The 13,714-nt window shown below is 44.1% G+C and overlaps 1 protein-coding gene and 1 non-coding gene across 2 annotated transcripts in view; one reads left to right on the top strand and one right to left on the bottom strand.

Annotated features, from left to right (window-relative positions):
- The window catches only part of Atl3 (atlastin GTPase 3), an 81,926-nt gene extending 73,998 nt beyond the window's left edge, over positions 1 to 7,928 (bottom strand). Inside the window, exon 1 of the mRNA XM_004656575.3 lies at positions 7,695 to 7,928. Coding sequence (XP_004656632.1) covers positions 7,695 to 7,740 — 46 coding nt within the window. The 5' untranslated portion in view covers positions 7,741 to 7,928. The remainder of the gene's footprint in view (positions 1 to 7,694) is intronic.
- Positions 7,929 to 8,851: 923 nt separating this feature from the next.
- On the top strand, positions 8,852 to 8,917 carry LOC123457784. The gene has a single exon (XR_006635153.1). It is a non-coding gene; the product is annotated as a small nucleolar RNA SNORD58 (small nucleolar RNA).
- Positions 8,918 to 13,714: the final 4,797 nt, after the last annotated feature.

Raw genomic sequence — 13,714 nt, 5'->3', positions numbered from 1 at the left:
ATACAAATGAATGGAGGGCTGGAGAGATGGCTTAGCGATTAAGGGCTTGCCTGTGAAGCCTAAGGACCCTAGTTCGAGGCTCGATTCTCCAGGACCCATGTTAGCCAGAGATGCACAAGGGGGTGCACGAGTCTGGAGTTCGTTTGCAGTGGCTGGAAGCCCTGGCGCGCCCATTCTCTCTCTCTCCCTCTCTCTCTCTCTGTTACTCTCAAATAAATAAATAAAAATGAAAATAAAATAAAATAAATGAATGGAATCTCAAAGGGGAAAATTGGGGGGGGGGGTATTACCATGGGAGGGAATACTTCCCTGATACTGAAAACCTACAAGAGAGGTAGTAATGAGCCCTAGGGGTGTAATGTTTGCTGGTGTCCAGCTAAATGTATACATGTATATTATGCTCACCAAACTGCCCAGTAAGCACTTCTCTTAACTTTCATACCCATATATTAATGCTACTCTCACTTTTGGTTAGAAAACTTTCTTTTTTCAGGTGGCAGTGAACTTGGGGTGACTCAGAAGGCACCATGGTGCTGAGAAGTGACAGAGGAGTGCTCAGCACTGAAATATCTCTATCACACCTTCTAAGGCTCAGGGTCCATGGCAGAAGAGGTGGTAGAAAGAAAGAGCCAAAGGAAGGGTAGGACTCCTTATAACATGTTCTTCTAGACACAAAATGGCCTGAATATCCATGACCTCACAGTTCCCGACACAACCTACACAAGACCATCATAATAGGAAGAAAAGATCATGACAGCCAGGTGTGATGGTGCACACCTTTAATCTCAGCACTTGGGAGGCAGAGGTAGGAGGATCACCATGAGTTCAAGGCTACCCTGAGACTACAGAGTGAATTCCAGTTCAGCTTGAGCTAGAGTAAGACCCTACCTTGAAAAACCAAAAAAAAAAAAAAAAAGAAAAAGAAAAAGAAAGAAAAGTAAAAAAAAGAAAGATCATGACATCAAAATAAAAGAGACTGACTGAGGGGAGAGAGGATATGATGGAGAGTGGGGCTTCAAAGGGGAAAGTGGGGGGAGGGAGAGAATTATCATGGGATATTGTTTACAATTATGGAAGTTGTCAATATAAAAGAAGGAAAAAAATATGTAAGTACAATGATTGAGATGGGGAGGTAATATGATAGAGAATGGAATTTCAACGGGGAAAGTGGGGGGGGAGGGTATTACCATGGGATATTGTTTTATAATCATGGAAAATGTTAATAAAAATAAAAATAATAAAATAAATTTATGATATTTAAAAAAAAGGAAAAAATAATAGTAACAGCAAAAAAGTAAAGCTATAGAGGGGGGCTGGAGAGATGGCTTACTAGTTAAGGTGCTTGCCTGTGAAGCATAAGGAAGGACGAGTGTTCAACTCTCCACATCCCACTTAGCCAGACACACAAAGGTTAGGCAAGCACAAGGTCACACATGCCCACTAAGTGGCACATGTATCTGAAACTCAACTGCAGTGGCTGAGGCCCTGGCACTCCAATTCTGTATCTCTCCTCTCTCTGTCTCTCTCTCTAAAATTAAAAAAATAAAAATAAAAATAAAAAGCCACAGAGGGAACCATCCTCAGGTCCACCATTTACTGTCCACAGAGTTCTTAAAACCAAAGTAATCACAATGACAGAAACACTTTCCTGAGCAGACTGTATGACTCATGGTAGCTATGACTAGAGTTTTCCAGTCCCTTCCAAAGCACCTTATTCTCAAAAGGGCAAAACCAACACACCCCAAAAGAGGCATACCATTTTCATGCCTTGTCTTTTCTGGCAGTCCTTATTTAGAGTTCTTGAGGCACAAAGCCAAAGAAAACATATCACATGCAAAGGAGCATAAACTAGGCACTCTCCCAACTCCTGAACTGCTGGGTGTGGTTCTTTTAAGTGCTGAGAAATAAATAAATACTTACACATTCTATTCTGGTTTAAGGTAGTAACTGGACCAGTAGATGTACATATAAGGTTGTTTCAGTGGAAATACTACTTAAATCCAACTAACCAGAATATTGGGGAAATTTGATATTCACAAGCCTTTAATCCCAGCACTTGGGAGGCAAAGGTCGAAGGATCACCATGGGTTCAAGGCCACTGAGACCAGAGAGTGAATTCCAGGTCAGCCTGGGCTAGAAGACCCTACCCTCAAAAAAAATCTGATGCCTTAGCCCAGGATCCTATACAAAATCATGTTCTCTGATGACTGGGAATTTTGTAGTGCTTCATGGATTTATGAAAACCAAGTATCACTAAACAGTATTTAAGATTCAGATACTTGGGCTGGTGAAATGGCTTAGTGGTTAAGGCATTTGCCTGTGAAGCCTAAGGACCCCAGTTCAATTCCCCAGGACTCACATAAGCCAGATGAACAAGGGGTGCATGCGTCTGGAGTTTGTTTGCAGTTGCTAAAGGCCCTGGCGCACCATTCTCTCTTTCTATCTGCCTCTCTCTCTCTCAAATTAAAAAAAAAAAAAAATTCTGAAATTCTAAGGAAGGGTTGAAATGAAAAATGCCAAATATCTGAGTGAGGTATAGTCCCAGCTACCTCAGATGCTGAGACAGAGTCACCTGAGTCCTGAGTTCAAAGCGAGTCTCAGCAAAAGTAGAAGACCTTCACTGCAAAACAAATAAATACAATAAAAGTGATAGTTGGGTGTGGTGACACACACCTTTAACGCCTTTACACAGGAAACTGAAGTGGGAGGACCACTGTGAGTTCCAGGCCAGCTTGAGCTACACGGTGAGTTCAGATCAGCCTAGGCTAGAAGAGTGAGACCATGCCTCAAAAAAATTTTTAATTAAAAAAAAAACATTCTAATAGAATGAATTCATTGGTGAATTCAGTAGTGATTTTATTGCTTCTTTACTAAGCATGGGAAATTTAGTCAACCTGAAGGTTTGAATTCACTACATTCCAGTCAAAGGCTTTCTTTAAAAAAAAAAAAAATTGGGCTGGAGAGATGGCTTAGCAGTTAAGCGCTTGCCTGTGAAGCCTAAGGGCCCCGGTTCGAGGCTCGGTTCCCCAGGTCCCACGTTAGCCAGATGCACAAGGGGGACGCACGCGTCTGGAGTTCGTTTACAGAGGCTGGAAGCCCTGGCGCGCCCATTCTCTCTCTCTCTCTCTATCTGTCTTTCTCTCTGTGTCTGTCGCTTCAAATAAATAAATAAATAATTTTTTAAAAATTATTTATTTATTTGAGACAGAATGGGTGTGCCAGGGCCTCTAGCTACTGCAAATAAACTCTAGATACATGTGTCACCTTATGCATCTAGCTTTACATGGGTACTGAGGAACTGAACCTGGATCCTTTGGTTTTGCAGGCAAGCACCTTAACCGCTGAACCATCCCTCCAGCCTAAAAGGCTTTCTTAATTGGCAATGTTTACTTGGCTTGGATTTCTCATTTCAGGGCATAAATACCCTCACTTTACTCCTCTGCTTATTTATTACTGTGTCAGTAAAGGTCAGCTCCTAATTTATAATATACTTCTACCTGTGGTACATATCTAGAATGTAGGAACAAAACACACTCTAGTCCACCCACTGGAGAGGCAAAGGTAAGATTGCCGTGAGTTCAAGGACACCCTAAGACTACAAAGTGAATTCCAGGTCATCTTGGGCTTGCGTGAAACCCTACCTCAAAAAAAAAAAAAAAAAAAAAAAAGAAGCCGGGCACACACCTTTATTACCTACACTCTGGAGACAAAGGTAAGAAGATCATCATGAGTTCAAGGCCAGCCTGAGACTACATAGTCCATACCAGGTCAGCCTGAGCTGGTGAGACCCTACCTCGAAACTGGCCCCCCCCCCAAAAAAAAATAAAAACACATTCTAATAATTAAAGTGTTTTTAGTTAGAATTTTAGCTCAGTAGAAGATCGCTTGCCTGCAAGCACAAGAGACCCTGGGTTGTCTTTAGCACCAGAAAAAAAGGAAAGAAAACTGTATAGAAGAGCAACTTTTAAACATAAATACTGATAACAAATTAGTATTTCCTATTATTGATTCAAATGCATGTAACCACCAATAAGGAAATCTGATCACATATTAATTAGTATGTAAAACAAAATTACTAGGAAATGTTTTTAACTATTTCCTGGTCCCTGAATGAGTTAAATTAGAATGAATGAGTGAGATCCAAGCATAGGCACGGTGTAGGTCTTTGGGTAATACAGAACCACATCTGTACAGCAAATGATTTATAAAAAAGAAATGCCCAGCGTGGTGGCACACACCTTCAATCCCAGCACTCAGGAGACAGAAGAGGATCAATATGAGTTTGAGGCCAGCCTGAGACCTACATAGTGAATTCCATTCCAGGTCAGACAGAGATAGAGGGAGACCCATCTAAAAAAAAAAAAAAAAAAACTTTCCCCTGGGGCTACACAGGTTAAGACCACTTCCAACACAGCTCAGAAGGGCCCTGAGATGGCTCAAGTTCAATTCCCAGGCACCCACACAAACAGCTGGGTGGTCATGCACATCTGTACTGTCAATCCTATGGGAAGCAGAGAAGGGAAAACAGCTGGGGCTCTCAAAAAACAGCAAGCTCCAGAATCACTAAGAGATTAGTCCTCAATGAAAAACAGGTGGTTGAGTGATGGTCATGGCAGACAAGTTCTTGGGGTAGCAAATAAGTACATAAATATGCCTGCATATCATACACAAGCCACACATCCTACACACTCATAAAATTTTGTTTTTACTTTTTCCAGGTCGGGTCTCACTCTAGCCAAAGCTGACCAAGCGCTCACTTTGTAGTCCCAAACTGGTCTCAAACTCACAGTGATCCCCCTACCTCTGCCTCCTGAGTGCTGGGATTATAGGTGCCCAGCTCAAAAAAACAAAAAAATTATTTAAAAGCTTTCCCCTTTGGCATTCAATAACACGTTTCCAGGATCTTAAAGACAACTCAGGGAAACGTTTTAAAATTTAAACTTTAAGGGGGTGGGGGGCAGGCGAGGAGGGAGGGGATTGGTGCACGCCTTTAATCCCAGCACTCGGGAGGAAGATGTAGGAGTATCACTGTGAGTTCAAAGCCAGCCTGAGACTACATAGTGAATTCAAGGTCAGTCTGGGCTAGAGCGAGACCCTACCTCAAAAAACCAAAAAGGAAGGAGGAAGAGGAGGAGAAGAAAAAGCCAAGTGTGGTGGTACATGCCTTTAACCCCAGCACTCAAGAAGCAGAGGTAGGAGGATTGCTATGAGTTCAAGGCCACCCTGAGACTACATAGTGAATTCCAGGTCACCCTGGACTAGAACAAAATCCTACTTCAAAAAAAACAACAAAAAAAGGAAACAAAAATTAACAGGTATGCTGGTTATATGAGTAAATTCTAAATCAATTCTCAAACAAGTTCACACACATCTAGGGTTTCCCAAGGTATTTTATAGAGATCTTCAAAAAATGTGACCAAGGTATACATAACTAACTTGGCAGGATGGAAAGGTGAAAAAGGACTTTATATTTCTCTCAGACAATTCTGTTATTTCACTTTAGAGTTTTCTGTCTGCAACAAAGCCTCCAACTTCAAATCCTCCTGCCTTACCAGAGTACCATCATGCCCAGCTTTATTATTTCATTTTATTTTTCTTTATTTATTAGAGACCAGAGTATAGGCAGGCTAGCGCCTCTAGCCACAGCAAAGGAATTCCAGAGCATGGGCCACCATGTGCATGTAGCTTATGTGGGGCCTGGAGAATTCAACCTGGCTCCTTAGGCTTCACAGGCATGTGCCTTAACCAAGCCATCTCTCCAGCCCTATTATTTAATTTTAATTAGTGAGTTTATAACCTTTATTCTATGATTGCTGACCTATTCCCTCTTTAAAAAAAAAAAAAAAAAGCTGGTATATGTTTAAACATTAGAAAATCAACCTTGTTCTTTTTTGTTTTGGATTGTCTCAGATAGCCCAGGCTGTAGCCAAGGATAACCCTGAACTCCTGATCCTCCTGTCTCTACCTCCTGTGTGCTGAGATTATAGGTATATGCCCTGCCCACGTAGAAACCTAGCTTTAAAAAAAAATATTTTATTTATGTATTAGAGAGAGAATGGGTGCTCCAGACCCTACAGCCACTGCAAATGAACTCCAGATGCATGTGCAGCCACACTGTGCATCTGACTTTATGTGGGTACTGGAGAATCAAACCTGGGTCCTTTGGCTTTACAGGCAAGTGCCTTAACCACTAAGCCATCTCTCCAGCCCAAAAACCTAACTTTTAAAAGCCTATCTAAATAAGCCCTAGGACTGAGGGTATTGCTCTTAAAACTACATGAAGGCAAGCCACTGGGGTCAACCCCAACACTACAAAATAAATAGCCCTTACTCAAAACTAAGTAGGCTACTACAGATCATCACATCTACTGTCTATTTTCTTATTTCTATTAATTATAGGAGATATAAATTGTAGCTAATAAAACAAGGTGTTGGGTTAGCCTAATGATTCATTATGTGAGGATCTTTTTCAACCAAATGTTTCCTTCACAGGTGTTAAACCAGAAACAGAATCCGCCCCCCCCCCCCCCCGTAAGGTTTCGCTCTAGCCTAAAATTCTTCACTATGTAGTCTCAGGGTAACCTCGAACCCACAGTGATCTTCGTACCTCTGCCTCCCAAGTGCTGGGATTAAAGGTGTGCACCACCACGCCCGGCAGCAACAGGAATTTCTAAAGTACAAACTAGCTTCAGTGGAAATATGGGGGGGGGGGAGGCATAAACTTTAATTCCCAGTACTTGTCCTGCAGTGCTGACTACTTGAGATTGTAACTCTGTAGGTTCTGATCAAGTTTTGCTATTCAAACAAATAAAAATGTGAATCGCAGTTTTAGTCCGTTAATTGTTCTTCTTTCACAAAACATTCCACCACTTGGTATTGGAATTTGAAGAACGGAATTTAATAAAGATTCTTTAAACACTGTCCTTGGTCTTCTTCCCTTTAGATTTCGCAACTGAAACTTCTGTTAATTTCAGGAGCATTAAACCAGCGTAGAGCGCCAGGTAAAATGACAGGCAAAATCGTTCTCGCGAATTCATGGTGACTGCTTAATTGGTTTTCCTATAACGCTTTTACCATGTGTTATGACCTCAGGAAAAGTAAAAGAACACACTATCCCAAATTTACTCGGGGGAGGGGAGTACTAAAAAACAATTTAGGCCAGTTCTTTTATCTCCTTTACGGCGATAAGTCTGGGGTTAGAAACCAACTTTAATCGTGTTGTCAGTGGCCAAGGTCGTTACGATTAAAATAGAACTTTCAGCAATAAGGACGCTGCCCGGCCCTCCAGCACTTTTGAGAAAAAGCTGAACAATCCAGCATACCGCCCGCCCTCCCGCTCCTAGTCTTGCGGCCCTTGGCAAGCGGGGAGGAAGTCGAGGCAGGGAGGGAGCCGCGGCCCGCAGCGCCCAGCCCAGCCCAGCACAGGGCGGAGCTGCAAAGACCTGACCCCGGCCCCGGGGCCGCCGGTTCCAGCCTCGGGCTGAGGGAGGCGCCGCCCGCGCCCGTGGTCAGCACCGCGCTTAGGAAGCCCCCATCCCGGCCCGGAACTCGAGAGCCGAGGGTCCCCGGCGGCGGCGCCGTCCCGGGACGAGGAAGAGGGCGGCCAGGGCGGCCGGCCCCCCTGGAACGGAAGCAGGGAGCAAGGCAGGGGTGAGCACCGAACGGGTCGGGCCGGGGAGATTAGGACGCCTCACCTGCTCCTCTCGAGGCAGCCGCTACCGCTCGCTGAGGGGACAACATGGAGCCTCCGCCTTCAGCACAAGCAGCAGAGGCGCAGATGAGAGGGGCGAACGCGAACCAGGCCCTGGAGGAGGGAAACAGGCGGGGCCTGGGCTAGAGGAGAAACCGGGGAGAAGGAGGAGCGCGCGAACTCTGCCGCGAGAGCGCCCTGTAGGAGTGGGAGAGGCCCGACGCGCCTACCGGGGCGTGGCGAGGGCCGGGCGGGCCCGGGCGGGAAAGCGCACGCGGCCGGGTCCCGCCACCGCGGGGTGCGCGTGCGCAGAAGCGCGGCTCGGCGGGCTACCTGTGACAGCGTAGTGGGGTCTCGGGTCCGTCGGGAACTGTAGTCCGGCACTCTCTGGCTCCGTCCTACGGTCCTCATTCTGCGCGCCCATCTGGGGCGGAAGAGGGAGCGGGACTGAGAGGGCGCTCCGATAACTGAACTACAACTCCCAGCAGGCTGTGCAGGGAGTAGAGCGGCGGGGAGGGGAGGGGAGAGGAGGACCCAGCCCTCCCGAGACCCGGACTATCCCCCTAGCATCCAGACCTCTCCCGGGTCCAAGCCCTGGGGTTCCCCCCGCCCCGAACTCCCACCCGACGTGTTTGGTGGGAGTTGGTGGTCATCGCTAGCCCAGACCACAGGTGGCAGGCTTGAAACAAGGCCACAACTCCAGTGACGCGAACGTTTTCATGATTTTGACTTCACAAGGACATACTGCCGTGACTTCAATACATGCAAGTGTCATCACCAAGCTTTATTCCTGTTTCTGGCACTGCTCTAATAGCCAAAGTAAGAGCTTCCAAAGCCGGACTGTGTGGCTCACTCCAGTAATCACAGCACTCAGCAGGCTGAAGCATGAGGATCAAGGCCAGCTTGGGCTTCGAGATGAGTTCCTGCCTCAGAAAACACCACCAGAAATGCTCAGGCACACCTGGAATCCCAGCACTTGATGGTAGAGGCAAGAAGATTAGAAGATAAAGGCCATTCCCTCCTACATAGCTAGCTCGAGGCTAGTCTGGAATACATGAGACCCTGCCTCAAATAAATAAAACTTAGTATGACCTCTGCCAGTCTTTCTCCTAAGGCATGACCACCATTTCTAAACCTTAGGCTTATATAAAAGGACCTGGACTGCGATGATGGTATTTCTTAGGACACCTTTGGATTAATAGTGAAAACAAATGTTCTCTGAGCAGCTTCTGGGAAAAAAAAAAAAATAAAAGAACCCTGATTGGAAGATGCTTTTCATGCACACTTAAAGTGTATGAAAGAGCAATACAAAGCCAAGTTGTCCGAAAGTGATTTTACTCACACGTCACATGGGATTGGTAAATTAGAATTTAGAAATACTGCCTTTTTTTATTTTGTTTTGTTTGTTTGTTTGTTCGAGACAGAGTCTCAATGTAGCCCAGGCTGACATGGAATTCACCATGTAGTTGCAGACTGGCCTCAAACTCACAGAAATCCTACGTCTGCCTCCCAAGTGCTGGGATTAAAAGGCATGTGCCACTACATCCGGCTATGGTAATACTGCTTTTTGAATTCTAACCAGTCCTAAAGGGTGGAGGTAGTTGTTGCATATAAATATCTAGTGAAGCTTATGGGAAAGCTAAAGCATCCAGCACCCCAACCTCCTCCACTCGTCATCACTATTGTCTCATTCATTCATCAAACAATTCCACTTTCTCCCTCTACATTCTACTCAGAACCACCTTTCAACTCTCTCCAGGCCTTGCCAACCCTTTGTGTGTGTGTGTGTGTGTGTGTGTGTGTGTGTGTGTGTGTGTGTGTTTTGAGGTAGGGTCCCACTCTAGCTCAGGCTGACCTGGAATTCACTATGTACTCTCAGGGTGGCCTTGAACTCACAGCAGTCCTCCTACCTCTGCCTCCCAAGTGCTGGGATTAAAGGCGTGTGGCACCATGCCAGGCTAGGAAAAGATAATTCTACCTTTATCCATCTAAAGTTCTACTTCTTTATTTCTGTACTTTCTGATCTCCACAAACTCTCAAAAATGTTTGGCTATATATACTCTTCCAGGTTGTAGATTTAGAAATTTAAATTTGGATTAGATCTTTGTGTGTGTGTGTGTTTGTGTGTGTGTGTATGTGTTTATGTGTAAAAGTACACATATGTGTGCAAGCATACATGTTGGAGATGTCATCCTCTATCAGTTACTTTCTCATTACTGGGACAAAATATCTGGCCAGAAGTAGCTTATGGAAGAAAGAAGTTAAATTCAGTTTACAGGTCCTGAGAGCAGAGCCCATCATGGAGGAGAAAGCATAAGCAAACATCACATCAACAGGGAGGAAGTAGAGAGAGATGAATGGTGCTGCTCAGTCAGCTCACTCCTTTTTGTATAGTTCAGAACCCTGTCCATGGAATGGTACAGTTAAAGTGAGTCTTCCCACCTCAATTAACCTAATTAAGATAGTACCTCACAAGTTATTCTAGGTCCTGTCAAGTTGACAACATAAATTATCACACATTCTTATGTACCACCCACTATTTTTTTTGTTGAGAAAGAGGGAGAGACAGAGAGAGAGGATGGCCTCCAGCCACTGCAAACGAACTCCAGACATGTGTGCCCCCTTGTGCCTCTGGCTAACATGGGTCCTGGGAACTCTAACCTGGGTCCTATGGCTTTGCAGGCAAATGCCATAACCACTTAGCCATCCCTCCAGCCCTGTTTTTTTTGTTTTTTGTTTATTGGGGATCTCATTCTAGCTCAGGCTGACCTGGAATTCACTATGTAGTGTTAGGGTGGCCTCAAACTCACACTGATCCTCCTACCTCTGCCTGCTGAGTGCTAGGATTAAAAGCATCCATCACCATGCCCAGCACCATCCACTATTTTTCTTTTCTGAGCTAGTGTCTCACTCTAGCCCCAGCTGGCCTTGAGCTCAAAGCAATACTCCTATCTCTGCCTCTTGAGTGCTGGGATTAAAGGTGTATGCTGGCTACTGTCCACTTTTTTTTTTTTTTTTTTTGTCAAGGTAGGGTTTCACTCTAGCTCAGGCTGACCTGGAATTCACCATATAGTCTTAGGGTGGCCTTGAACTCATGGCAATCCTACCTCAGCCTCCCAAGTTCTGGAATTAAAGGCATGCGCCACCATGCCTGGCACCATTCACTTTTAATATTTTATTTTTATTTTATTTTTTTGACAGAGAGAAAGGGAGAAAGAGAGGGAGAGAGAATGACTGTGCCAGGGCTCCAGCCACTGCAAACAAACTCCAGAAGCATGTGTTCCCTTGTGCATCTGGCTAACATGGGTCCTGGGGAATCAAACCTGAGTCCTTTGGCTTTGCAGACAAACACCTTAACTGTTAAGCCATTCCTCCAGCCCACCATCCACTTTTTTTGAAACAGGTTCTCTCACTGTCCTGGAGCTTGTCAAGTAGGCTAGACTGGCTATTCAATGAGTCCCAGGGATATCTGCTTGTTTCCACTTCCCCAGCACGGGGATTGCAAGGATATACCATATTACCATGTCTGACTCTTAAAATGTGGGTTCTGCGCTGGGGAAATAGCTTAGCGGTTAAGGTGCTTGCCTGCGAAGCCTAAGGACCCTGGTTTGATTCCCCAGGACCCACATAAACCAGATGCACAAGAGGGCACATGTGTCTAGAGTTCATTTGCAGTGGCTAGAGGCCCATTCTCTCTTTTTCTTTTATTTTTTATTTCTCTCAATTTCATTCTCTCTTTCTATCTGCCTCTTTCTCTTTCTCTCAAGTAAGTAATAAAATATATATATTTTTAATGTGGATTCTGAGCTGGGTGTAGCATGCCTTTAATCCCAGCACTCAGGAGGCAGAGGTAGGAGGGTCACCATGAGTTCGAGGCAACCCTGAGACTACATAGTGAATTCCAGGTCAGCCTGAGCTAGAATGAGACCCTACCTTGAAAAACCAAAAAATAAAAAGTGGATTTGGGGATCAAACTCAGGTCCTCATACTTGTAAAGCAAACATTATTCTGACTAGGCTATCTGCCTAGCCCCAAAATAGATTCTATAGTTTTTGTTTTGTTTTGTTTTGTTTTTATGGGTTGGACCTATTGCTGTCTTGAATCAGCAGCTATGATTCCCCCAAAGAAGACTTTTATGACACCTGGCTTCTTAGCATTCTACTGTGGGAGGAGGGAGGGAATTAAGGAGCCTTCATGAGATCCTGTCTTTGCCAAGGTTATGTAGAGGATGGAAGATTGACTGGAGGGGTCTTTGCCATTAGTACATCTATCTGTCGGTTGCCCAGGGGACTCTTCAGTGGTGCAGCTCTTTGTGAGTCATCTATGCTGCAGGTGGGGCTCTTCAGTTGTGTAGATGCCCATAAATTACCCAAGAGACTTCCTCATGGTTTTGAGTCACTAAACCCAAAAAACTCACTAGTGCATCAAGCTGAACTTGGATGGAATTCTTTCTTTGATCTGTTGGTGCCCCCTACCTGAAGTAAATAGGCATTTCTTTATCTCCCCAGGAAAAGTCATGCGACATAGGCCCACTTGGGCCAGCAAGAAGCTAGAAGTGAGCATCAGGGCAAGCATTTAATGGGTTTGCACACTGCATATGCAGGAAAAAAGGATATGACAGGCCATACATATCATGTTCAGAATAAGAGGAAGGAGCTGGGCATGGTGGTGCATTTTAATCCCAGCACTTGGGAGGCAGAAGTATGAAGATTGCTTTCAAGGCCAGCCTGAGACTACATAGTGAATTCCAGGTCTGCCTGGGCTAGAGTGAGACCCTACCTCAAAACAAAAAAAAAAAAAATTAAAAGTATTCATACAAAAAATAAAATAAAATAAAAGTATCCATACATCCTAACATTCTCTACTCACCTTTCCTGAACTTCATTTCTCTGTAAACTTCTCACATTTTGTATTTTATTTTCTTTCTCTATTCCTGCTACAATTTAAGTCCCTCATAGAGCAAAAATTTTGTCTGCTTTGAACAAAATAGCTAGAACCCTGTGCCTTAAACAGTATCAACAGATAGGAAAGACTGTAATTGTGTAATTAACAAACACATCAGGTGTATGTGACACCTTTGCTCACTTCACTTCTGGTTGCTTTAATGTGAAATACATAGCTTTTGCTATGGAACACAATGCCTTATTCTATTTTAACAGCCCCCAATGAAAATGCACTGAAATGCATCCTGTCAGGAAATGAACAGCCAAGTGCTGACATCAGATCTGTCTCAGTACATCACCAAGGTCAATGTAAGCACCATCAGCCTTCCTCATACTTCGAAGAAGTTTTGGCATTTGAAACAACACAGTACAAATTATAGGTGGATTTTAGGATTAGTCACAGCTTAGAAAGCTACCCCAGACAAACAAAAAGCATGTTTGGTTTTATTCTCAAACATCCAGGACCATAAGAGCAAACTTCAAAAATACTACATACTAGTAATGATTACAGCCTTCTGTCAGCCATCTCACTTCAAACTGAGTCATGTGGCATAACTAGAGGTTGAGCTTTTGAGGTCTGAGTCATTAAGGCCATTGGATTTGGGGTCAGATGACCTGGAATTAGATTTTGGCTCTGATGCTTACTAGCTGTGCACACTTAGGTGAGTTAATTAACCTCACTGAAACTGTTTCATCATCTACAACATAATTATAAAACCCATCAAGTTAAGGTTAAATGAGATGTGTTTCCCACTGATGACTGATTTATGGTTAGTGCTCAAATACTAGTTATCATACTCATCCTGGAGAAACAAAACAAAGTCATAAACTCAAGATCCTCAAATATTTTGTGAAGCATAAAAATAGCAAAATTGTTTTCCTCAATGACATCCACTGTAACTTCAATTCCAAAACGTTCCAAATATAGAACATTTGTTATGTTCCAGGAACTGTATGATGCAATAATTCAGCATAAGACACATTCCTGTCTTCCAGTCAAGTATCGTTCCCTTTGGCTGGACTGGGACTCAGTTTGGCCTCCCACTGCCTTTATACAGATCAAGGTCTAAACAACTTAGGA

This window comes from Jaculus jaculus, chromosome 1, assembly GCF_020740685.1.
Source record: "Jaculus jaculus isolate mJacJac1 chromosome 1, mJacJac1.mat.Y.cur, whole genome shotgun sequence".
NCBI classification, from domain to species: Eukaryota; Metazoa; Chordata; class Mammalia; order Rodentia; family Dipodidae; genus Jaculus; species Jaculus jaculus.
This window is presented reverse-complemented; position numbering and strand designations above follow the sequence as displayed.